The sequence below is a fragment of the Somniosus microcephalus genome, chromosome 12 (assembly GCF_052327205.1).
Source record: "Somniosus microcephalus isolate GS21.2 chromosome 12, FLI_Smic_1.0, whole genome shotgun sequence".
Taxonomy (NCBI): domain Eukaryota; kingdom Metazoa; phylum Chordata; class Chondrichthyes; order Squaliformes; family Somniosidae; genus Somniosus; species Somniosus microcephalus.
Window position 1 is genome coordinate 54,152,159 of NC_140998.1, and position 27,310 is coordinate 54,179,468.

The 27,310-nt window shown below is 44.3% G+C and overlaps 1 protein-coding gene across 5 annotated transcripts in view; it reads left to right on the forward strand.

Annotated features, from left to right (window-relative positions):
* Window positions 1–27,310, forward strand: part of LOC147109195 (echinoderm microtubule-associated protein-like 5) — a 236,892-nt gene that overhangs the window by 172,356 nt on the left and 37,226 nt on the right. For all 5 annotated transcript variants that reach the window (XR_015080190.1, XM_086002884.1, XM_086002885.1 and 2 more), the window contains 3 exons: window positions 7,332–7,410; window positions 13,747–13,876; window positions 19,040–19,138. Coding sequence is in view for 4 of the 5 variants with exons in the window: in XM_086002884.1 (XP_085859010.1) it covers window positions 7,332–7,410; window positions 13,747–13,876; window positions 19,040–19,138 (308 nt within the window). In the remaining variant the exon portion in view is untranslated. The remainder of the gene's footprint in view (window positions 1–7,331; window positions 7,411–13,746; window positions 13,877–19,039; window positions 19,139–27,310) is intronic.

Sequence of the window (27,310 nt, forward strand, 5' to 3'; positions counted from 1 at the left end):
ACCATTGTAAGTAGATTTTCAAAAATTGAATTTTTGCCCCATTGTTGTAAACTAGAAGGTTTGCAAACAGCAAGGCAAGTAGAAAGGAAAACACAGAGGGAACTCTGAGAAATAGGAAGACCTGCCCCAGTACTGTCTTAGCTAGACTCGGTTAGTAGTACTTTCATCTCTGAATCAGCAAGTTGTGGGTTTAAACCCCACTCCAGTCCTGTACCAAAGAAATGCTGGATTGTCGCAGGTGCTGGATTTCAGATGTGACATTAATACAAAAGCCTCGTCTGCCTGTTGAGGTGAATGTGAAAGATCACATGGCACTTTTTCGAAGAAGAAAGGGGAGTTCTCCTGGTGTCCTGGCCAACTTTCATCCCACAGCCAACACCAAAAATAGATTAAACTGGCCATTCATCTCGCTGCTGTTTGTGGGACTTGGCTGTGCACAAATTGATTGCTGTATTTGCCTACAAAACTACCATAAGTACATTCAAAAATTCATTGAGTGAAGTGCTTTGGAATATCCTGAGGATGTAAAAGGCACTATACAAGTGTAAGGTTTTTTCTCTTTTTATTATGAGTGTGCAATTTAGTGAAACCTTTATAGATATTTCTGTGCTGATGTGGTTTATTCATGTACAATAGAGAGCAGATAATATTGATTATTGATACTTCTAGGCTCAGCAGTAGTCTTTGATATTACAGTAGGTGTGCTTTGGAACTTCAAAAATTTTCCTATCAACTTCTCTGGTCCAGAGAGCCATTTCCATGGTCATCTGCTGTTCTTCTTGGTTGATTTGCATTTCCTCCTTTGCAGATGACACTAAACTTGGAGGTATACTGAACAGTGAGGAGGAGAGTGATAGACTTCAAGAAGACATAGACAGGCTGGTGAAATGGGCGGACATGTGGCAGATGAAATTTAATGCAGAAAAGTGCGAAGTGATACATTTTGGTAGGAAGAATCAGGAGAGGCAATATAAACTAAAGAGTACAATCCTAAAGGGGGTGCATGAACAGAGAGACCTGGGGGTATAGGTGCACAAATTGTTGAAGGTGGCAGGGCAGGTTGAGAAAGCGTTTTAAAAAGCATACGGGATACTGGGTTTCATAAATAGAGGCATAGAGTACAAAAGCAATCAAGTTATGATGCACCTTTATAAAACACTGGTTCAGCTTCAACTGGAGTATTGTGTCCAATTCTGGGCACCGCACTTTAAGGAGGATGTGAAGACCTTAGAGAGGGTGCAGAAAAGATTTACAAGAATGATTCCAGGGATGAGAGACTTCAGTTACATGGATAGACTGGAGAAGCTGGGGTTGCTCTCCTTAGAGCAGAGAAAGTTGAGAGATTTGATAGAGGTATTCGAAATCATGACGGGTCTATACAGAGTAGATAGAGAGAAACTGTTCCCATTGGCAGAAGGGTCGAGAACCAGAGGTCACAGATTCGAGGTGATTGGCAAAAGAACCAAAGGCGACATGAGGAAAAGCTTTTTTACGCAGCAAGTGGTTAGGATCTGGAATGCACTGCCAAAGGGTGGTGGAGGCAGACTCAATTGTGGCTTTCAAAAGGGAATTGGATAAGTACCTGAGGGGAAATATTTGCAGGGCTACGGGGAAAGGGTGGGGGAGTGGGACTAGCTGAAGTGCTCTTGCAGAGAACCAGCATGGGCTCGATGGGCCGGATGGCCTCCTTCTGTGCTGTAACCATTCTATGATTCTATGATCCTGTAATTTAACTCTTAAGCTTTGCAAGTTAATCTATTTGCATCACTCTTCTATGGTCATAGGCACTTGGGCATATTTATTAACTTTTTTATCATGATGCCCCATGCCGTGCGTCTTCTGTGGTTGATGCATTTTCTTTGCAAAAGAATGCATGCTTTGATTTTTGTACAGTCTAATCCTCTTAATTCGGTGTTGCTTAATTCAAATTAATGCATAATTCCATTTTTCTAGTATAAAACATGACTGAATTATTGTGAGTCACATGTATTTGTGTAAATAATGTATAAAGTTCTATTTCACTGAAATGCGACTTGTCTGGGCTTCCATTTGCCCTCTTTTGAGTCAATGGCCTAGAAATTAGGTTTGCCTCCACCAGGGCTTTTGCGCCCGAAATTTTGCGCCAGCGATAATTGCCGCTGCGCCCGCCAAAAATTCAGCTGCCCCACGCCCAGACGGCTGTGGGCGCTAATGGAGGGTTTCAGCGCCTCGCTATGGGCGCTGAATGCAGGTTTGCGGCGCTAATCCCCCGCTGCGGCACCCGATGCGGTGCGACAGGCTGGGGTACTGCAGGCCTCCTCCTTCTGTTAAGGAGGAGCTGCCTGCAGCCGACCGCTGACCGGTCGATTCGCCCGACAAATGAGCCCGGCACCTCGGAGAAGTGCCGGGCTCGCGGGCCACACACATCAGTGCCGCGGGGGGGTGGTGGAGGAGTCCGGGGAGGGAGGTGCGGGCAGGCGGCCGCCGGGAAAGCGGCCGGCCGCCGCTCCACCTTAATGCGCCGGCGCTACGTGCTGCAACATCCCGTTGAACAATCGTTGGTTGCGGCTGCCACGGGCGAGGCGGCCGCAACTGAATTTGGGCGTCCGGCCGCGTTACCACGGCAACCAGGACGCTGCGCACACCGATGACGTCATCGGTGCCGGCGCAGCGCTACCGGCTAACGCCGATGGTAGGGCCCAACGCAATTTCGATCGCGGCTATAATTCCGGCGCAAGGCCCTCTAACGCCTCTAATTGGGCGCTAACCCCACCGAATTTCTAGGCCAATGAGTCAAATCATTAGCACAGGATAAGTAGTTCATTTTTGGTCACCGAGGAGCAAATTTAAATAATGTCAATTTACCTCCGATTAGACAGTTTAACTTACTGTTGACTATAAGTTGAAATGTTTTGGAGCTGAAAATCAGATGGGCTCTGCTTGTCAGTAGCTGTACACAGTTATTACCACAAGCCTATCTTAAAGTGCTTTACATCTGGCATATGTGATGTAGGCAACATGCCATAAATAGCCAGTGCATTGCTAAATAGATTATGGAATATGTACCGTTGTTATAAATGGGTCAACAATGTTAATAGAGTAATGCCTCATTGAACTCCCACTATGTTTACCTCCTCCCCCAGCATAACAGCCTTTGAAGAACCACTGACATTTACAGCATAGAAGGAAGTCATTTGACCCATTAGGGGGTCATTTTAACCCCCAGGGTGGGTGGAGGGGAAGGGAGGCGGTGTAGGTTTAAGAAAAATAATAGGCAACCTGACCCCAACCTGCCCACTTCCCATTTTCATGGGGCTGGGCGACCATCCCGCTCTCGGGAGGTGGGTCGGTCCCTAAAATATTTTATGGAGGCTGTGTGCCTCCAATTAACTTTTAATTTTAACGTCTGCAGGACAGGTTTCCCTGGCTTTAGGAAACCCTGCAGCTGAAGGGAGGGGCGAAGGGCCGGATCCATCAGGCAAGTGCCTTTGCAGCACTGCTAGTGGGCCAGGAGGAGCAGGAGTGCTTCCGCCAGCTCACCAAGCTTACCTCCACACGATGGGACCCCCGTGAATGTCTGACAACACCCCACCCCCGCGAGGTCTGACTTGCGTCTGCTCCGCTCCCTGGCTGCCTTCCTGCTCGACAACTAGCAAGACTGAAAATGTTTCAATTTAAATTAAATTAAGCAGGACCTGCAGGAAACCCGTACTTCTGGGTTTCCCGGTTGCAACTTGCTGCTCGCTTCCCGCCTCGCAGTTATTATCGGGGCCATTGTGTCTCTGCCAACTCTTCATTACAGCAGTCCAAAGATAATCTCGATGCCCTGTTCTCTTCCCATAGTACTGTATCTTCCTCGTAACCTACTCTGCTTCAGTGGAAATACTCCCAATAGCTCACGTTTCTGGTTGGTTGTAAATATGATCTCTCATCCCTGACATCATCCTGAGAAAAATTATTCTTGATTCCATTTGTAAGGTAGCCATGTGAAACAATCCATACACATTAATTAAACCCTGTTATTGAGCTTTCGCAATGGCCGAGAATGTAAAAGCACCATCCAGTGTATTACTAAGACATTCAGAGTAGAAAGCCTTAAGATTGATGTCTGGTCTGTGATGGAAAAGTTGATGTAAAGTGGAATAGCACTTAGGGTGCTGCAGTTGACTATGTGCCCATTAGTTATAGAGGGGAAAAATCAGCTAGAGTTCCCACATTTGATTGCCATCTATGATTCCTGCTGAAAAGTGAATGTTGGTGGATGTCGATGGAAAACAAGATTGAACTAGGCTGTGATTTCTTCAATGGTCAAACAGCCTATTACACTTGCTGTCTAGACTCACTTGAGCAAGGTGCAGGAGGCCAACCACTGACCATGGAATCATACTGTGGGAAGTGTCGATGCTTTTGAAAGAAAATTGAAAAATCAAAAACACTATTGTCTGACTGCTTCCAAAGAAGATGCTCTTTTAAGCACACTGATCCTTAAGCCAAGCTTTAGCATAGGTAGCCTGTCTTTTTGACATTTTTATGATGTAGACCTAATCCTAATCTTAACGTAGCATGCATAGGTGAGGAAGAAAGTTAAGTTACCTGCATTTGCTGTGGTCTTCATTATTTGATTGTGCTTTATATATAGCTGCCATCTTATGCTGCAACTGTTTTTAATTTCTGTAGATACCTTACAAGGTGTTCATTTCTTGCCTCTAAAGGCAGAGGTATTGTGGATATGGGTGAGCTCTCAGCCCACTGGCACAGACCAGCAGTACAATATTCACATTTCTAGTCTTTACAGATTTTTCCCCAAATCAACGGCTCTTTTTCCATTATGATGGCTATAAATGTGACTTTGTAATTACTATGCATACACAGTTACATTAAAGTCACTTTGATGACTGTTGAGTAATGACATAAGCGAAAATCTTGCAGATGCAGTTTATCTGGTGTTGCCAAATCTGCCCCCGTGATTTAAGTGGGACAAACATCACACAATTGGAATCAGGTTACGTTCCATTGAAAGCAGATCTGCAATATTAATGTGATTTATGAAGGGTGATGACAGTCCACATTTTTTTTTCTCCAAGACTGATGGCCTCCTCAAATACCTTTCCTCCACCCTTACTTCTAAACTCATTGAATTTTCCATCTCAGAGACTGAGACCATCCACTAGTTGCCTCTAACTCTGGTCCTCTGTGTGCTTCCCTCTCCCCATTGGTGGTAGAGCCTTCAGCCATCTCTGAAACTCCTTACCTAAACCTCTGTGACCCTCTCTCCACCTTCGGTCAAGCTCTAAATCTCCTACAAATGTTTGCCATCTGTTCTTTTCCTTTCTGAAGCAGTTGGCATGTTTTTCTACATTAAAGGCACTATATAAATGCAAGTTGTTGTATAAGGAAATCTGTCATTAATGAGCTAAATACTTAATTGGTTAAAATAAGTATGACACATATAATACTTGTCTCCTACGTGACTAATATATTTACCATATAATGGGAAAATGCTGAGTCTACAATGTTTCCTTATTAACGAATACAAAGTCTTATCTCCATGTTTTCTGGCAACAAGGATGTATCCAATGTTATAAGAAGTCATACCACATAAACTAACTAATGCTTTTGTCTTGACTGCTGCTGTCAAGGGGGTCAAGGTAATTATATTTTCCATACATTAATTATGTTTCGTGTATTGTGTATTTATGGAGATTCACTCTCAAATGCCACAAGTGAATGTATATAAATACAAATATAAATGCATTCTTAATGGAAGAACAATGTAAAACTTTTACTATTTTTATATAATCCAGGCATACCTAATACAAATGTCTGAATGTTTCACAACTAATTTATGATATGAATCCTATGACTGCATTTGCACTAATACAAACTTACAGCTTCCCATTCAAAGTCACATCAGTTTGATCAAAACTCAAGTCATCCTAGTTCAATCATAAACTTAAGTCTAGGCCAACATGATTTGGAAATAAAATATTCTGATGCTCAGAATTTAATATAATAGAATTCTGTGCTAGACTAACATTGTAAAGTAAAATTATTACTTAAGTAAAATTTCCCCATTGCAGATGCTTGAACATTTTGTATTATATAAGACCTTGAAATTTAGCTCCACACATTGTGTAGATTTGCTGCATGGGTTTTTTAAATCTTTAATTTGAGTCTAGGTGCTTTCATAGGATTTGCCCACTTCTAACATTTTTGCCAAAAACATTAACATTCAGCTTCATAAAGCCTCACACGGTTAAATGTTTCTGAAAGCAGTTACAACGTATATTTGTAGCATTTTGTGTAGATCAGCATCAAACTCAAATTCAGGATAATTACATTATAGACATGATTTTGCTTTAGCACTGCAAATATGCAATCTTGTTCTGTAAGCTACAGTGAAAGTTTTGAGGGATTAATTTGTAATTGACCCAGTAGACTGGCAGCAACCTTTAGTATTATTTGCATACTAGACGCTTCACTCAGTCATCCAGTGGGAGAAATCACACAGTCATTGTACATTCAAAGGAAGTGTGTTGTACCTTCAGATGATATCCCCTTCTTGCACACTATGAATACTATCTCTTAAGTAACTGGAAAAATAACTTTAGGAGATTAGGTTTTTCATTTTGATTCAATGATCAGGATGATTCTCTTCAATAAACAGACTTTGCTGTACCACAGATCAAGTTACTGTATTTGGCTTTGCAATATGTTAGGACTATGCTCAAACCTCACCCAAAATTTCTCTCCTTGCTGGACTTGTTCCAGATTTCACACTATAATTTTCACTCCTTTTGTTCAATTCCATGTACTTTACAAATGGACCATAGATTACCTACAGGGTTCTTTGCTTTTGTATGAATAAAACCCCAAAATGAGAAAGTCTAGTGTCTGGGAGAAATTGAATGATAAACATTCACTTTGGAGCAGGAAAAGGCAATAAATTCCAATTTTATAAAAAAGAGATGACTTAATTTTGCTTTGGCCATTTTATCTTAAACTCAATTTGTCCATGTGCACATATAGCGCTCGAGGGGGAAGTCCTATGCATATAATGTTTTTATGGTTTCTCCTGTTGGATGACTGCTTATCTCATTGTAGGATGACTTCATTTGTAGATCTAGAAATAGCTTACTAAAGGTAGATATTTTTAAAATATGCATATCACAAAAATATGTTTACACATTTCTAGTGCAAATGTGTTTTGTGGCAACAGATATTTTGTCACTTCTTGAAGCATCTGCAGCTGAGGAATAAGTGTAAGTGCTTTGAGTTGTTGGTGTACAAATAAGTCTCTTAACAGAATGGGTGACAGACGGGCTTTTCTTATTCACAGTTCTTTGTTTCAGACCACCTGTTAGTAGGGCACTGCCTCAGCCTGAGAAACTGCAAACAAATAATGTTGGGAAGAAAAAGAAACCCATTGAGGTAAGTGATTGATGATTGATTTGAAAAATGATCCATGTTTAACCTAGATTTTCCACTTGAGTGAAATCCTGAAGAGAACTTTGGAGAAGCATGATTCATGAGCTTCCTATGTTATGAACACTGTTGAATGGAATAAGCCACGGGGGGGGGGGGGGGGGAGGAGGAGGAGGGAGGGGGGATTAGGGTGCTGGTGCAGGATTTAAAAGCCTGCAGCAACTTATAAAGGACACCACAGCCAAAATTGTTCAGTCAGGACATTATAAGGTTAGCAATTGAAGAATACATGTGTGCCCTGAGGGAGGTCGGAGAGCCCCACGACTCTGCAAAAAAAAATTAAAGATGTGCTTCTGCATGAAGTAAGGCAGAGGAGGTGTTAGATTCGAATTTGGAGAAACTCTAGACAGAGACGGAATGGAGGACAAGTACAGAATTTATTAAAGCAACTAAGAGAAGCTTCTTAACAAGGGAGAGTCACCCTGCTTCCACAAACGAGGTGCACTCACAGGGGATAAACAGTGGTTCATTCAAGTTATACAGTTCTATAAGCAACGCCCACTTACTACAGAATGGGGCGTATACGTAAAAACAGTGTCATAACAGTTGCTCTTTATTGGTTTATGTGGTTAGTCACTGAACTGTCGGGTCCACCCTTCAACTGTCGGACCCAACTCCTTGAACTCAGGTACCCTCGGACCATGTTAGCCACAGATGTGGATTGTAACCCTACCCCCCACATTACTCTCTTCCCCGTTGTAGGCCTTGTTTATAGTTTGAGAAAACATGTCTTATCCTTATCTGTCGAACGAGCAGGGGGGACCACAAGGCCACAGTGATTCATGTCTTCTGCAACTAGTATAATGTTGGTTTTAATTTGCACCCTTATCTCCGGGGAAACAGGCTGTGTTTAGATAGTGACTCTACTGAGGTGCTGTGAACACACATTCAAAGTTTAATTAGTGAAGTGGCGTCTGTAGTCTGCAAATGTGCTGGGAATCCTTGCATTTTATGATGCCCTTATCACTACTATTTGTCTTTGATGCTTGATATTCGACCTTGCAGGCATTCCTGCTCCCAGCTGCATGTTGTCAGTATCTGTTTTAAGAAATAGAACCCCTCTTTGTCTTTTAATAGCTATTACTTACAATTCCCTTCTTTGAGAGAGTTAACATAGTCAAGTATCCCAGAATTCATTGGGAATAAGCTGGACCTTTCAGTTTAACATAGTCAAGTATCCCAGAATTCATTGGGAACAAGCTGGATCCTTCAGAGGGAAGCACCTTCTTGCAAGGAGCAACGTGCACCCCCAAGGAAAGCAGCAATGCAGGAGGGCAGCAAGGCAGAGTGCCAATATGACTGCCCCAAGCATGGCAACTCAACACTAGAAAAAGTCTCAATAAGCTTGCTAGGAGATGTAAGGGAGCAAATTCCAGATTTTCACTAGCTTTGTGTGGAAAAATTGTTTCCTGATTTCAGTCCTAAATGGCCTAGATCTAATTTTAAGATTATGCCCTCTATTTCTAGATTCCCCACCAGAGGAATCTACTCTATCAGATCTGTTTATAATTTTTCGGAAGTATATAGTGGTGTTCCCCAGGGTTCAGTACTAGGGACTACTGCTGTTTTTGATATACATTAATGACTTGGACTTGAGGGTACAGGGCACAATTTCAAAATTTGCAGATGACACAAAACTTGGAAGTGCAGTAAAAGTGAGGAAGATAGTAATAGACTTCAAGAGAACATAGACAGGCTGGTGGACTGGGTGGACACATGGCAGATGAAATTCAATGCAGAAATGGAGAGGGTACAGAAGAGATTTACTAGAATGATTCCTGGGATGAGGGACTTCAGTTACGTGGATAGACTGGAGAAGCTGGGGTTGTTCTCCTTGGAGCAGAGAAGACTAAGAGGAGATTTGATCAAGGTGTTTAAAATCATGATAGGTTTAGATAGAGTAAATAAGGAGAAACTGTTTCCAGTGGCCGAAGGGTCAATAACCAGAGGGCACAGATTTAAGGCAAAAGAACCAGAGGTGACATGAGGAAAAGCTTTTTTTCCACAATGAGTAGTTAGGATTTGGAATGCACTGCCTGTTAGGGTGGTGGATACAAATTCAACACTAGCCTTCAAAAGGGAACTGGATAAATACTTGAAGAAAAATTGCAGGGATATGGGCAAAGGGCAGGGGAGTGGGACTAACTGGATTGCTCTTCGAAAGAGCTGGCGCAGACTAGATGGGCCGAATGGCCTCCTTCTATGCTGTACTATTCTATGATTTTAAACACTTCAATTAGATGCCCCACCCCCCCCCCACCTTCTAAACTCAAGGGAATACAAACCACGTTTATGCAAGCTATCCTCATAACTTAACCCTTTAACAGCAAAAAAAAAGTCAAGGGTTTTTATAGCACCTATAAATGCCATGTAAGTTTGAAACTCACTTCCACCTTCATGGTAGCACCTAGAGTCATAGAGTCATAGAGTTTTACAGCGCAGAAAGAGGCCCTTCGGCCCATCGTGTCTGCGCCGTCCATCAATCCCTGTCCAGTCTAATCCCATTTTCCAGCATTTGGTCCATAGCCTTTTGTATGCAATGGCATTTCAAGTGCCCATCCAAATGCTTCTTGAATGTTGAGGGTTCCTGCCTCTACCACCCTTTCAGGCAGTGAGTTCCAGCTTCCAACCACCCTCTGGGTGAAAAAGTTCCTCCTCAAATCCCCTCTAAATCTCCTGCCCCTTACCCTGAATCTATGCCCCCTTGTTATTGACCCCCCTACTAAGGGGAAAAGTTCCTCTTTATCTACCCTATCTATGCCCCTCATCATTTTGTACACCTCAATCAGGTCCCCCCTCAGCCTCCTTTGCTCCAAGGAAAACAACCCCAGCCTGTTTAGTCTTTCTTCATAGCTGAGGCGCTCCATCCCAGGTAACATCCTGGTGAATCTTCTCTGCACCCTCTCCAAAGCAATCACATCCTTCCTATAGTGAGGCGACCAGAACTGCACACAGTACTCCAGCTGTGGCCTCACCAGCGTTTTGTACAGCTCCATCATAACCTCCCTGCTCTTATATTCTATGCCTCTGCTAATGAAGGCAAGTATCCCATATGCCTTTTTAACCACCTTATCTACCTGTTCCGCTGCCTTCAGGGATCTATGTACATGTACACCAAGGTCCCTCTGACCCTCTGTACTTCCTAGGGCCCTACCACTCATTGTGTATTCCCTTGCCTTATTTGTCCATCCAAAATGCATCACCTCGCACTTTTCCGGGTTAAATTCCATTTGCCACTTTTCCGCCCATCTGACCAACCCGTTAATATCGTCCTGTAGCCTGAGGCTTTCCTCCTCGCAATTTACCACCCCACCAATTTTCGTGTCATCCGCGAACTTACTGATCATACCCTTTACATTCTCATCCAAATCATTAATGTAGATCACAAACAATAAGGGACCCAGCACCGATCCCTGAGGTACCCCACTGGACACAGGCTTCCAGTCACAAAAGCAACCTTCGACCATCACCCTCTGCCTCCTGCCACTCAGCCAGTTTAGGATCCAACGCGCCAAGGCCCCCTGGATCCCATGGGCTCTTACCTTCTTGACCAGTCTCCTATGCGGGACTTTGTCAAAAGCTTTACTGAAGTCCATGTAAACCACATCCACAGCATTTCCCTCATCCACACACCTAGTCACCCCCTCGAAAAATTCAATCAGATTGGTCAGACATGATTTACCCTTGACAAAGCCATGCTGACTATCCCCGATTAATCCTTGCCTCTCCAAGTGGAGACTAATTTTGTCCCTCAGAATTTTCTCCAATAATTTCCCTACCACAGATGTTAGGCTCACTGGCCTGTAATTCCCTGGTTTATCCCTGCTACCCTTCTTGAATAATGGTACTACGTTAGCTGTTCTCCAGTCCTCTGGTACATCCCCTGTGGCCAGAGAGGTTCTGAAAATTTGTGTCAGAGCCCCTGCAATCTCCTCCTTTGCCTCACACAACAGCCTGGGATACATCTCGTCCGGGCCTGGGGATTTATCCACTTTTTGGCCTGCTAAAACCGCTAGTACCTCCTCCCTCTCGATGCTAATATGTTCAAGTATGTCACAGTCCCCTTGCCCGACTTCTATGTCTACATCGTCTTTCTCCATAGTGAACACAGAGGCAAAAAATTCATTTAAAACCCCACCTACTTCATCTGGCTCTACACACAGCTTGCCACTTTGGTCCCTGATGGGCCCTACTCTTTCCCTGGTTATCCTCTTGCCCTTAATATACTTATAAAACATCTTAGGATTTTCCTTTATTTTGCTCGCCAGTGTTATTTCATGGCCCCTCCTCGCCCTCCTAATTTCGTTTTTAAGTATGCCCCTGCACCTTTTATACTCCTCTAGGGCTTCCTCCGTCTTTTGTCTTTTGTAACTGCCAAAAGCCCCCCTTTTTTTCCTAATGCATTTTTGTATATCCCTTGTCATCCAAGGTTCCCTTTGCTTGTTGGTCCCACCCTTGACCTTTACAGGAACATGTTGGTGTTGTACTCTCTCTATTTCCCTTCTGAAAGCCTCCCACTGTTTTGATGTGGATTTTCCTATAAGTAGCTGCTCCCAGTCCACTTTGGCCAGATCCTGCCTTATCTTATTAAAATCGGCCTTCCCCCAATTTAGAACCCTTATTTCCGGGCCGTCTTTGTCTTTTTCCATGACCACCTTAAATCTCACCGAATTATGGTCACTATCGCCAAAATGCTCTCCTACAGACACTCCCACCACCTGCCCGGCTACATTCCCTAGAATTAGGTCCAGTACCGCCCCCTCTCTTGTAGGACTTTCTACATGTTGGCTCAAAAAGCTCTCCTGGATGCACTTTAAGAATTCTGCACCCTCTAAGCCTTTCACACTCTGACTATCCCAATTAATATTGGGGAAGTTGAAATCCCCCACTATTATTACCCCATTATTTTCACACTTTTCTGAGATTTGCCTACATATCTGTTCCTCTATCTCCCCCTGACTGTTTGGGGGCCTATAGTACACTCCCAGCAAAGTGCTTGCCCCCCTTTTGTTTTTAAGTTCTACCCATATGGCCTCATTAGAGGAACCCGCTAATATATCATCCCTCCTTACAGCAGTAATTGACTCCTTAATTAATATTGCAACACCCCCTCCCTTTTTACACCCCCCTCTGTCTCGCCTGAAGATTCTATACCCCGGAATATTCAGCTGCCAGTCCTGACCCTCCCTCAACCATGTCTCCGTGATAGCAACAATATCGTACTCCCATGTGTTCAACAACAACTTCAGTTCATCCACCTTATTTGCAAGACTCCTTGCATTAAAATAAATGCCTTCCAGCCCTGCCATATTCCCTTTTGCCTTCACATCTTTGCTCTGCCTTCCCTGCTGACTTGTACAGCCAAATACGGAGGAAAAAACATCACCCCCTACTATAGCTCCACTCTGTATCCCATCCCCCTGCCGAGTTAGTTTAAACCCCCCCCCAGCAGTGCTAGCAAACCTCCCCGCAAGGATATTGGTTCCCCTCTGGTTCAGGTGTAAACCGTCCGACTTGTACAAGTCCCACCTGTCCCAGAAGCAGACCCAGTGATCCAGGAAACTAAAGCCCTCCCTCCTGCACCATCCCTTTAGCCACGCATTCATCTGTTCTATCCTCCCATTCCTATACTCACTAGCACGTGGCACCGGGAGTAATCCAGAGATTACAACCTTTGAGGTCCTGCTCCTTAATCTTGCCCCTAGCTCCCTAAATTCTTGCTGCAGGACCTCATCCCTCTTTTTACCTATGTCGTTGGTACCAATGTGGACCACGACCTCTGGCTGTTCACCCTCCCCCTCCAGAATGCCCTGCAGCCGCTCAGTGACATCCTTGACCCTGGCACCAGGGAGGCAACAAACAACCCTAGGCATCTAATTTTACACTGACACAATTCTGAAAGAGCAGAAAGGATAGAGATTGTGGACATCTCGTTTGTGTATGTGTCCGTCCAAATATGGGTGGGAACGTCTGCTGAGCACTGAAAATGACAATGGAAATGAGGTGGGTGTAAAAGTGGGTGGGGATTCAATGTAGCTTCCCATTCCCATCCACCCAATTAGTGCCGCAAAATCAGGCAGGTGGTGGTCTAGACTATGGTGTGTAGAGCTAACATGTTTCAGATACGTACCAGTCTGGCTGATGATCTAGTCTGAGTACCCATTTATGCTTGGCTTTCCAGAAAACAGTGTCGATGAGACACTAAGATATAGTCTCTGGAATTTTCTCCTTCTTATGTCCAGGTAGAATTTTGTGGTAATTTATTTTCTATCTATTTGGTAGGACCTCGCACTGGTGTTGGCATTTGGATATCGTGGTAATGACTGCCGAAATAATGTGCATTATTTAAATGATGGTGCTGATATAATTTATCACACAGCATCAGCTGGAATTGTCCACAACATTGCCACAGGTAGAACAATAATTTTCTATTTAAAAGATGTTTTTTTTAATAAACATTTATAAAACGTTTGCACATTTATTTGGAAAAAATTGAACCTTTGTGTGCAAATATGATACTGCTGGGTGGGGGTTATAATGTAGGATCACTGTCTTTTTAAGAAATATATATCATAGTGCTGCCACTTTAGTCAGATGATTTCCAGCACTGTATACAAGGCCTCATTACAAACAACATTATTAGTTCTTTGACTGGATGAGGTGGCATACAGACCATGGCCACAAAAAATTATTGGGACCAGGGAGGGCAGTGTGGTGGCGCCAAGTTGGGGGGAGGGGGAAGGGTGCGGGCAAATTACTGTGTGATTTAAATGATAATACAGTCCCACCAATGACGCCATCCCCGTTTATCCCGGACAGCCGCCTTTATCGGGCAAATGGTGCCCAATTTACTATTTGCTATTACCATAGGCGTCAATTACAAAGGCGCCACTTAGACTGTATTAAGTGTGCCGGCTATTTTGGGCCATTCAGCAGCTGTTCACACCTCGTTCAAGTGTGATTACCTGTCATTAACTATTGAACATTTAATGACCGATTGATCCTCATGAAATCAACCCCTTGTAACACTTTCTCTCATCTGATTTTGCAGGAAATGCTGCAAGGAGTTTATGTGGATAGTTATTCAAGCTTCATCAATTCCACACCCAGTGCCTGGCGGGTTGTAAAAAATTCCCTGAGGCTTTGCTAGACTAGGTCACTCTGGAGGCTTTGAGGCACCCAGCTCCTACTGTACCGCAGTATAGCACAGTATGGGCCAGCTGCATTGGCACCAACAAGCCCACTATAAGAAGTGGAGATCATACAACATATTTCCCTCTGTGTCCCTTACCAACACTGGATGCCTACGCCTAGGAGTCCATGACATCCACCCTTTCTAGGGTGATGGGGGATGTTTGAAATTTAATAGTCTGGTCTTGCAGTACTGAGGCACTTTCTAGGGAGGTTCCATGGACGGCAAGATTGATGCCCTAGATGGGCCCATAGAAACACGGGCAATCCATAATTGATATGTAAATGAGGGCACATTCCCCCAACCCCAGAAAGTAGTCAGGATGAGCAGCAGAAGTTGGCAATGGCCGTGATCCTGTTGTGATTACAACGACCGTAGGACCATAGTGCTGAAGAAGTTCTTCAGAAATTCTGAGCGGAACGGTGTGGGAGACGTGGTTGATGTCTTATTGTTTTCTTTTGCAAGACAAGAGTCATTAGAAAGTTCTTCCAGTGATCAGAATGAGTGCATAGAGCCTTCCTAGTAACTCTGGTGCAGCTTTGAAACTGAAAATCTTGCAACATCAAGAAATAGTGCAGTTAGGTGCTAGTCAGAGTAGAAATAGAAGGATATTTCAGATGAATACGTGGCTAGAGGAATGGTGCAAGGGGGAGGGATTCAAATTCCTGGGACATTGGAACCGGTTCTGGGGGAGGTGGGACCAGTACAAACTGGACGGTTTGCACCTGGGCGGGACCGGGACCGATGCCCTAGGGGGAGTGTTTGCTAGTGCTGTTGGGGAGGGTTTAAACTAAAATGGCAGGGGGTTGGGAACCTGTGCAGGGAGACCAAGGAAAGGGAAGCATGGATAGAAACAAAAGACAGGAAGGAAAAAAAGCAAAAGTGGAAGGCAGAGAAATCAAGGGTGTAAATCAAACAGGGCCACAGTAAATAATAATTCTAAAAGGACTAAGAGTGTAAAAAAATCAAGCCTGTAGGCTTTGTGTCTTAATGCGAGGAGCATTCGTAATAAGGTGGATGAATTAGCTGCGCAAATAGATGTAAACGGATATGATATAATTGGGATTACGGAGACATGGCTCCAGGGTGACCAAGGCTGGGAATTCAACATCCAGGGTATTCAATATTCAGGAAGGACAGGAAAAAAGGAAAAGGAGGTGGGGTAGCATTGCTGGTTAAAGAGGAGATTAACACAATAGTAAGGAAGGATATTGGCTCTGATGATGTGGAATCTGTATGGGCAGAGCTGAGAAATACCAAGGGGCAGAAAACGTAAGTGGGAGTTGCATACAGACCCCCAAACAGTACTGCTGAGGTTGGGGATGGCATTAAACGGAAAATTAGAGACGCGTGCAATAAGGGCACAGCAGTTATCATGGGTGACTTTAATCTACATATAGACTGGGCTAACCAAAATAGTAACAATACTGTGGAGGAGGAATTCCTGGAGTGTATACGGGATGGTTTCCTGGACCAATATGTCGAGGAACCAACTAGAGATCAGGCCATCTTAGACTGGGTATTATGTAATGAGAAAGGATTAATTAGCAATGTTGTTGTGCGAGGCCCCTTGGGGAGGAGCGATCATTATATGATAGAATTCTTCATTAAGATGGAGAGTGAAGTATTTGACTCAGAGACTAGGGTCCTGAATTTAAATAAAGGAAACTACGATGGTATGAGGCACGAGTTGGCTAGGATGGATTGGGGAGCGTTACTTAAAGGGTTGACAGTGGATAGGCAATGGCAAATATTTAAAGTTCGCATGGATGAACTACAGAATTTGTTCATCCTTGTTTGGCATAAAAATAAAACAAAAAAGGTGACTCAACTGTGGCTAACAAGGGAAATTAGGGATAGCATAAGATGCAAGGAGAGGACATATAATTTGGCCAGAAAAAGCAGCAAACCTGAGGATTGGGAGCAGTTTAGGATTCAGCAAAGGAGGACAAAGGGATTAATTAAGAGGGGGAAAATAGATTATGAGAGTAAGCTTGCAGGGAACATAAAAACTGACTAAAAGCTTCTATAGATATGTGAAGAGAAAAAGATTGGTGAAGTCAAGCGTAGGTCCCTTGCAGTCAGAATCAGGGGAATTTATAATGAGGAACAAAGAAATGGCAGACCAATTAAATACATACTTTGGTTCTGTCTTCACAAAGGAGGACACAAATAACCTCCCAGAGATGTCGGGGAACATAGGGTCTAGTGAGAGGGAGGAAATGAATGAAATCAGTATTTGTAGGGAAATGGTGTTAGGGAAATTGGCGGGATTGAAGGCCGATAAATCCCCAGGGCCTGATAATCTACATCCTAGGGTACTTAAGGAAGTGGCCCCAGAAATAGTAGATGCATTGCTGGTCATCTTCCAAAATTCTATAGACTCTGGAACAGTTCCCATGGATTGGAGGATAGCGAATGTAAACCCACTATTTAAAAAAGGTGGTAGAGAGAAAACGGAATTATAGACCGGTAATACTGACATCGGTAGTGGGGAAAATGCTAGAGTCCATTATAAAAGATGTAATAGCAGAGCACTTGGAAAACAGTGTCAGGATCGGACAAAGTCAACATGGATTTACAGAAGGTAAATCATGCTTGCCTAATCTACTGGAATTTTTTGAGGATGTAACTGGTAGAATAGATGAGGGAAAACCAGTGGATGTGGTGTATTTGGACTTTCAGAAGGCTTTCGATAAGGTCCCGCATAAGAGATTAGCGTGCAAAGTTAAAGCACATGGGATTAGGGGTAAGGTTCTGTCTTGGATAGAGAATTGGTTGGCAGGCAGGAAGCAAAGAGTTGGAATAAACAGGTCTTTTTCCGAGTGGCAGGAAGTGACTAGTGGGGTACCGCAGGGATCGGTGCTAGGACCCCAGCTATTCACAATATATATAAATGATCTAGATGAGGGAACTAGATGTAATATCTCCAGGTTTGCAGACGACACAAAGCTGGGTGGGCGTGTGTGCTGTGAGGAGGATGCAGAGAAACTCCAGTACGATTTGGACAGGTTGGGTGATTGGGCAGATGCATGGGAAATGCAGTAGAATGTGGATAAATGTGAGGTTATCCACTTCGGTGGCAAAAACAGGAAGACAGATTATTATCTGAACGCCAATAGATTGGGAAAAGGGGAAGTGCAACGAGACCTGGGTGTCCTTGTGCACCAGTCGCTGAAGGTAAGCATGCAGGTGCAGCAGGCGGTTAAGAAGGCAAATGGTATGTTGGCCTTCATAGCGAGAGGATTGGAGTACAGGAGCAAGGATGTCTTGCTGCAGTTGTACAGGGCCTTGGTGAGACCACACCTTGAGTATTGGTCGCCTTATCTGAGGAAGGATGTTCTTGCCATGGAGAGAGTGCAGCGAAGATTCACCAGACTAATACCTGTGATGGCAGGAATGACGTACGAGGAGAGATTAGGTCGATTAGGCTTATATTCGCTAGAGTTTAGAAGAATGAGAGGGGTTCTCATTGAAACTTATAAAATTCTAACAGGACTAGACAGACTAGATGCAGGAAGGATGTTCCTGATGGCGGGGGAGTCCAGAAACAGGGGTCACAGTCTAAGGATAAAGGAGTAAGCCATTTAGGACTGAGATGAGGAGGAATTTCTTCACCCAGAGAGTGGTGAACCTGTGGAATTCTCTGCCGCACAAGGCAGTTGATGCCAATTCATTAAATATATTCAAGAAGGAGTTAGATATATTTTTAAGGCAAAAGGGATCAAAGGATATGGGGAGAAAGCAGGGACAGGGTACTGAATTTGGATGATCAGCCATGATCTCATTAAATGGCAGAACAGGCTTGAGGGGCCGAATGACCTACTCCTGCTCCTATCTTCTATGTTTCTATGTTTCATGGTATCGGTCACTGGGAAGAATTCTTGATGTGCAGTGCAAATTTTAAAATCAGCATGAACTGGAGATGAAGGATGTGTCTTGTCACGTAGTCAAAAGCAGGTGGGCAAGCCAAGGACAATTGCATTGATGTCTAAGCTGAAGTAAAACATCACACAGATTTTTCCAAAAAATAAAAAGCTGTCAAAATGTTGTTGCAAACTGTTTCTAACTTGTTTACTGCTCAGCTACGCTTAATTTTGTAGTGAAATAAAAACTGCAAAAGGTTGAAAACATTTCTTTTCCTGTTACGTACCAACAGCATATTCAGATCTAGGAGGGAAATACTAAGGGAGCAATTGAGAGACCTTATATACAGTAGAACGATTGATCCTGACCAAAATAGTGCAGTGGCACAATCCTTAAAAGACCAGTGACAAATAAGGAAGAATTAAGTTTTTATTATGTTCGTAATTATTTTTTTACATAGCATTTCAAGAAGTATTTGAATTAACTGTTGCTCCTTTTACTTGTAATTTACTTTAGGTTTTCAGTCTTTTTATCTTGAACATACAGATGACATCCTGTGCCTAACTGTTAACCAACATCCCAAATTTCAAAAAATAATAGCAACAGGACAAGTAGGTACGTACAAAAGTGGCGGAGTGAATATATCAATACTGATCTGTTCCCATGGTTTTTGCCAGATGTAATACAAATGTCTGAACATCGGATTCTGTTCTCATTTTGTTAATCAGAATCTAAGACAGTAATTTTCCTTTGAAAGAGAAGTGTTTTGCAGAACATATTACATTTTATATAAAAATCAATTTAAGAGTACTATACTACAACTTTATGATAACATTTTGGTGTCAATTCTTTTTAAAAGTATACTGCTCAAGTTAATTGAAAATACCACGGCAGATGAACTAGTTTGTTTGTGTAGACTTTCCTTCCACACATTCTAGGTATATAATAATTAATAATAATAATTCAACTTTATTGTCATTGTACAATGCACAAGTACATGAACAACGAAATGTGATCTTGCAAGCTCCCATGAGTCCAGTACAAATAACATTAACATTAAACGTAAATAGCACCGTCCTGGGAGAAGCAAAGCCGCTGCGTCTGTGCGCGCCGCCATTCCATTTCCACCATTCCTCCTGTCTGACAATCTTCAGCCCAACGCCCGGGCCTGCTCACCAGCCGCCCCTCCCGGGGCTCCTTCCGTGACCTTCTCACCAACCGCCCCTCCTCGGGGCTCCTTCCGTGACCTTCTGCACCTGGTCTTCCCTGATGGTCACCCCTCCAGGTACTAACCAGGCCTGGCTCTGCTTAACTTCCAAGCCTTGCCAGTGACCCTGTCCCTAGTCCCAGGAACAAAAAATCCATTCTACTGTAGCTACCAGCAAGAGAAATAAAATGTAAAAAATGTTTACTGTCATGATAAAAAGCTATGAATTCACACTTTGATTGGCATAAATCATTTAAAATGGCATTAACTACAAAAATTACAGCTACATACAATAGTACGTCCTGTTTCTTCACAGCCAAAACAACACAAAAGGCTGCAGCAAAACATTTTCTAACATTTAATTTAAAGTGTATCTCTGGCCTTGATATATTCCTATGCTATCCAACACAGGCTCCCTTCCTCCCAGCAAAAGATCACACCTTGGCACCCTTTCTCCTTTCTTCCTCTCCCCCTTTCCTTTCCTCTTGAGACTCCACTCCTCACCCCTTCTGTAGTGTATGTACCCGTCTACCTTTAAGAGAACTATTGTATGTAACCGTCCACCTTTAAGAGAACTACTTTAGGTGTTGCACTACTTTGTTGGCTTCTGTATACTGTAATACCGACGGTGACCACACCGGTATATAAGTGCTGTGTCAGGATTTATTGGGCAGATTCGCCCTGACCTTCGAATAGTAAAGTCCTGTTTTAAGTTACTCTGGTAGTCTGTGTATTAATTAACTAAACAACCCACAGACTTTACAGTGGCGACGAGTCCGATCGTACCCTGCGGCAACAATACTTCTGAAGCAGTTAACGAGCGTCGAGAAGAGGCAACCGCCCTCGTCATTCTGCTGGGAGAAAACTCGAGTCTGCAGAGCTGGAAAGGAGGAAGAATTCAGAGACAAAGACTTCCATCAGCAACAGGCACTGACTGTCCCTTCTGCCACGGTGAGGAGTGAGCCGATCAGCACGAGAAGCAAGCCGGCCACGGTGACTGTGAGTAAGGGAAAAGTAAAAAGAATAACCGGAGGATAAGGGCGGTGCACTCGACCACGGTCGAGGGGGAAAGGAGCCGGACAGAAGTCGGGCCCAGAGGCACTGAGACTGGGGCAGCGTGGAGCAAGGAAGCCGTGGTACAGACAGGCTGGGGACGCAACGGCATCGTGAGACAGCTAGACCGCGACCGGCGAAAAAGGCCAGGCAGCGACCGAAGCCACGAAGCGCTGCGACCGGGAGCGTAGGCGCGGGAAGATATAAAAACTCAGCCGCAGCCGGGGAGGGAAGCACCGGACTGCGAGAGGGCTGGGAGGCGCGATTGGGAGCCGAGCGAGCGGGAGAGGCAGAGCTGACCAAGGGAGACTGAGCGAGAGCCAGCCCAGCGGCTGAAACTGTTTGCCGTCAACGGGGTGTACCCAGCGCCGGTTGCCCTGCCGAGAAAAGGGAAAGCACTGAAGCCGACGCGCAGGCTGTGAACCTGAAAGCCAGCGGCCGTCGCCCGTGGGGAAAGTGTACCCCTCCCGCCAGGGGAAGAAACGCGGGAAGCCGCCATTAGGCGGAGAAGAAGACAGAAGCGGGGAACCGCCATTGAAGTGGGCGGGGAGAGAAGATAAGTGCGGGAAACCGCCATTTTTGCGGGAACCGCCATCTTGAAGAAAAAAAAAGAAAATTTAAAGAAATAATCCGTGGTGTTATCAGGAAGAGAGGAAGATGCCTAAGCGTGGTAACATCAACGATTTTAATTCCGAGGTAGAAGACTGGGCCACGTATGTGGAACGCATTGAGATCTATGGTGAGGCCAATAAAATAGAAGAAGATGACAAAGCTATAACCTTGCTAAACTCGATGGGCGCGAAGACATACGGGCTCTTGAAGCATCTACTAGCACCAGCTAAACCGGCGGATCAGATTTTCGATGATATTGTTGCTGTCCTGAAGGATAATTTTAACCCCGCACCACTGATGTTAGTGGAACGATCCAAATTTTACGCGAGAACGCAACGGAAAGAGGAAAGCAACGCGGAGTACCTGATTGAACTGCGTAGGCTAGCGAAACACTGTCAGTTTAGGGAAAATCTGGCAGAGGCACTCAGAGACAAATTTGTGTGCGGAATGTCGAAGGAAGAAACACAAAAACGACTGCTCGAAGAGAACGATCTTACACTTGATAAGGCTGTCCTTATTGCTGCATCGAACGAAGCCGCAGCGAAAGGAACGGCGGAAATGCAGCTAAAGGCAGCGGCACTCAGTGTGCAGCAAATTACTTCGGGTACAACGAAATGCTATCGTTGTGGGAAGACAACACACGACCAGAACCAATGCTGGTTTAAAAACCAGGAATGTAGGAAATGTGGCAAGCTCGGTCACATAGCTAAGGTATGCCGGTCAGGAAAGAAGACCAACAATAATGAGTCACCACAAAAGAGGTACAGGAAGGTACATGAGGTGACTAGGAAGAGTCCGGAAGAACAGAATTCGGACTCACACTCCAACTGCAAGGAACTGGATAGTCTGAGAATTCACAATGTGAGCAATGAAGCTGACCGACAAGCTATCTGGATCACACGACAGATTGCAAAAGTCCAAGTGAAAATGGAAGTGGACACCGGATCGGCGTTGACGGTCATGAATAAGCATGATTATAAAAAGTTATTCAAGCATATTCCCCTACAGGATACGGAACTAGTATTGCAGACATACATGGGGCACAAAGTATACCCCATCGGAAAGATAGAAGTCAAGGTGAGATACAAGGACAAAGATCACCAAAGGATGGACCTGTATGTGTTGCCTGAGGGAGGTCCACCACTTCTGGGACGGGAGTGGATCAGGAAAATAAAGATAGACTGGCATTCACTAAATACCATGACGGTAGATTCCGGAAAGGAAGATGTCAAACCTGAACGGTTGTCCAGAATATTGGACGAAGCTAAAGAGGTATTCCAGCAAGGACTGGGGACACTGCGACGAATTAAAGCAAAGGTTAAGATTGCAGAACATGCAAGCCCAAAATTTTTCAAAGCCAGATCGGTACCTTACGCGATACGACCTGCTGTGGAGGCAGAACTGGAAGAACTTGAACGATCAGGGGTACTGTCAAAAGTGGACTGGAGTGAGTGGGCCACGCCCATTGTTCCCGTCATGAAGTCTTCACCAAGTAACAAGCCAGGGGGACCGGGGAAGGTCTGCATCTGCGGAGACTTCAAGATCACAGTGAATCCGGTGCTTCACACGGTACAATACCCGCTTCCGCGGATTGAAGACATCTTTGCTTCGTTGGCTGGAGGGAAACACTTCACCAAGATAGACCTGGCACAGGCATACTTACAAATGGAAGTCGAGGAAGAGTCGCGTCAGTACCTCACCATCAACACACACAGAGGCTTGTATCGTTATAATAGACTGGTTTTTGGGGTAGCTTCGGCTCCAGCAATTTGGCAGAGGGCCATGGAGCAGGTATTACAAGGAATTCCAAGCACGCAGTGTTACTTAGACGATATCCTGATTACGGGAGAAGACGAGGAAGAACACCTCACAAATTTGAAACTGGTGCTCACTAGGTTGAAGGAATATGGCCTTCGAGTTAATCGCAAAAAATGTGAGTTCTTCCAAAAACGGATCTCGTACTGCGGTCATGTCATTGACCGAGAGGGGCTGCACAAGTCACCTGACAAGATAGAAGCTGTCGTGAAGGCCCCCGCTCCGGAAAACGTATCACAGTTAAGATCATTCTTGGGGTTGATTAATTATTATCACAAGTTTCTGCCGAATCTATCCACGGTGCTGCATCCGCTGAATGCTCTGTTGCGGAAAGAAGTACCATGGAAGTGGAGTGAGGAATGTAAAAAGGCCTTTCGCAGAAGCAAGGCGTTGATTACCTCTGAAGAAGTGTTGGCTCATTTCAACCCAACGTTACCTCTTCGTCTAGCTTGTGATGCTTCCCCCTATGGAATTGGAGCAGTACTTTCACACAAGTTACCAAATGGCTCGGAAAGGCCAGTGGCATTCGCGTCCCGATCATTGACCTCCGCGGAGCGAAATTATGCTCAAATAGATAGGGAGGCCCTCAGCCTTGTGTGGGGCGTAAAGAAATTCAATCATTACCTGCAGGGCAAGAAGTTCACATTACTGACAGACCACCAGCCGTTGGTGTCCATATTCAACCCTAACAAGGCCGTTTCCACCATGACAGCGCAAAGGTTACAGAGGTGGTCCGTGTTACTTGGGGCACACCAATATGACATCGAATACAAAAGGTCCAAACAGCATGGAAATGCTGATGGGTTATCGCGCTTGCCATTGCCGATAGTAGAAGAAGCGACTACAGTGGACCCGGTAGAGATGTTCCACTCATCCATAGTGGAATGTCTACTAGTAACAAATTCGATGATCGAAAACGAAACGAGAAATGACCCGACTCTCTCACGAGTCTATGATTTAACGGTGGAGGGATGGCCAGCACAGGGCGAACCAACGCTGCCAGCATTTTCGCAGAGAAAAGAACAGCTGTCAGTGTGTCGAGGAACCCTGATGTGTGGCTCTAGAGTGGTGATTCCACCCAAACTTCAACAGAAGGTGTTAAAGGAGCTGCACGAGGGACATCTGGGTGGAGTGAAAATGAAGAACCTAGCAAGAGCGTTTGTGTGGTGGCCAGGCATTGATGGGGACATCGAAGAAATCACTAAGAGCTGTCTAGGATGCCAGAAGGTCCAAAACGCACCACCACAGGCTCCTCTGCATCCATGGGAGTGGCCCTCATCTCCTTGGCAAAGGGTACACATCGACTTTGCTGGTCCATTTATGGACTCAATGTTTCTAATAGCGGTGGATGCACACTCCAAGTGGCCGGAGGTAATAAAGATGTCCACCACCACCACGGAAAAAACCATCACAGTGTTAAGGACCATGTTTGCTAGGAATGGGCTGCCGGAACAGATCTGTTCTGATAATGGACCGCAATTTGTGTCTGAAGAATTCAAGAAATTCTTAAAGAGCAATGGGGTTAAGCACTACACGTCAGCCCCATACCATCCCGCCTCCAATGGATTGGCTGAAAGGTTTGTCCAGACCTTCAAGAAGACCATAAAGGCCATGGGTAATGAAGCCATTAACTTACAACATAAGGTGGATAGCTTCTTGTTGGCGTACAGGAATGCAACACATGCGGTCACAAATCAAACTCCTGCCATGATGTTTTTTAATAGATGACTAAGATGCTGGCTGGATTTGCTTAAGCCAAACGTCAGAAGGGACGTAGAGAACCGGCAATTCCAGGGCATGAATGAAAGGCCAACTAGATCTTTTCAGATAGGTCAACAAGTTTTGGCCCGGGACTACCGTACCGAGAAATGGCAGCCTGGAACTATTGAAAAAAGGCTAGGGCCGTTGATGTATACGGTGGACATTGGGGACAGTATAATAAGGCGCCATGTTGACCAGATCATAGGGTCAGCCACAAATGGCCAACCTACTCCACCACCTTACACGGTTAATGTTGAGACAGAGATACCCAGAACACCTACCTCCAATCTGGTAATACTGGAATCAGATGAACCTGACACTGTCCTTCAAGCCGAATCGACCTTGCCAGAAGCACCTACTACCCCGCCGGGAGTTACGACACCACCGAGGCATTATCCGGACAGAGTCCGGAAACCTCCAGAGAGACTGAATCTGTGAACTGTCTTGCATAAAGTTGTATATATGTTATAATGTATGTTTAATGGGGAATCAGTATGTTGTAAGCTAACAAGGGAGGATTGTAGTGTATGTACCCGTCTACCTTTAAGAGAACTATTGTATGTAACCGTCCACCTTTAAGAGAACTACTTTAGGTGTTGCACTACTTTGTTGGCTTCTGTATACTGTAATACCGACGGTGACCACACCGGTATATAAGTGCTGTGTCAGGATTTATTGGGCAGATTCGCCCTGACCTTCGAATAGTAAAGTCCTGTTTTAAGTTACTCTGGTAGTCTGTGTATTAATTAACTAAACAACCCACAGACTTTACACCTTCCTTCCTCCTTATCCCCTACTCTCCTCTCCTCCCACCACATTCCCTCTCCTCCCCCCCCTCCCCCTCTCCCCCCTTCCTCCCTGCCAGGAGATCATTCATAATATAGAAATTAACCTGACCCTAGAAAATTGCACAACCGCACAGTCCTGTCCACTACACTTCTGTGGCAGCATTGCCAATGGGGAGGAAAGTCCTGGCCATTACGTCTAAGTGGGCAGGGGGAGACCAAGCCAGAATCAAATAGAAAAAGTGCTACAAGCAGCTCATGAGATATATCAAACCATTGGGCATAAGGCACTACCAAAACAAACAATTTGTATTAATATAGTTGTCTTATGGATTTGCGCACAGAGTGAATATTGAGTACATGAGCACACTGATCAATTTGGTATTGTATTGAGTGCACAGAATTGGAGGTTACCTTGTGACATGGGGCGGTAATTGGTTGGGAGGTAGGTGACAGAGAGTAGGGATAAAGTCCTCTGATTGGCCGGATGTGACCAGTGGTGTTCCCCAGGGATCTGTACTGGGGCCTCCATTTTTCACTATTTATATTAATGACTTGGCTAATGGAATAGAGATTTAAGTTTGCAGATAAACTAAGTGAGTGGGCAAACCTATGGCAGGTGGAGTTCAATGTGAAGAAATATGAGGTCACTCACTTTAGATCTGAGAAAAACAAACTGGCATATTTTTGTATGGTGAGAGACTAGGAGCTGTAGAGAAAGGTTTAGGTGTCCATGTACACAAATCACTACAAGCTAGTGCACAGGTATAAAAAGTAAATCAAAAAGGCTAATGGAATGTTGGCCTTTATCTCGGGGTGAAATTCAAAAGTGAGGAAGTGATGCTGAAGTTGTATTGAATCTTGGTCAGGTCCCATGTGGAGTACTGTGTTCAGTTTTGGGCATTGAACCCCAGGAAATATATATTGGCCTTGGAGTGGGTCCATCACAATTCCCCAGAATGATACCAGAGTTTAAAGGGTTAAATTATGAGAACAGGTTGCATAAACTTGGCTTGTAATCCCTTGAGTTTAGAAGGTTGAGGAGTGAACAAGAACAAAAGGGCATAATCTTTATTAGATTAACATTTCACATTTAGGAGTGAAATCAGGAAGCACTTTTTCCACAGAGAGGGCAGTGGCAGTCTAAAACTAACTCCCTCAAAAGACTGTGGATGCTGGGTCAATTAAAATTTTCAAAATTGAGGTTGATAGACTTTTGTTAGGTAAGGGTATCCAGGGATATGGAATAAAGGTGGGTAAATGGAGGTGAGGTACAGATCCGCCATGATTTAAGTGAATTGTGGAACAGGTTTGGGTGTTTGAATAGCCTACTCCTGTTCCCTATATTCCTCTTGTGTGAATTGTTAAGCAGTTGTGTGCAATCAGTGTGTATGGATAAGTTGATGTTTTGTAAATCACCTTTGTTACTCCTGTTGGATGCATTTTACTCCATAAACATAACAGTAATGTACATCAACACGGAGATTTCGACCATGTAATTGCCAAAAAACCTTGTGCTTTGCTATCATAACTTGAGCAGCCTGATATTTTCAT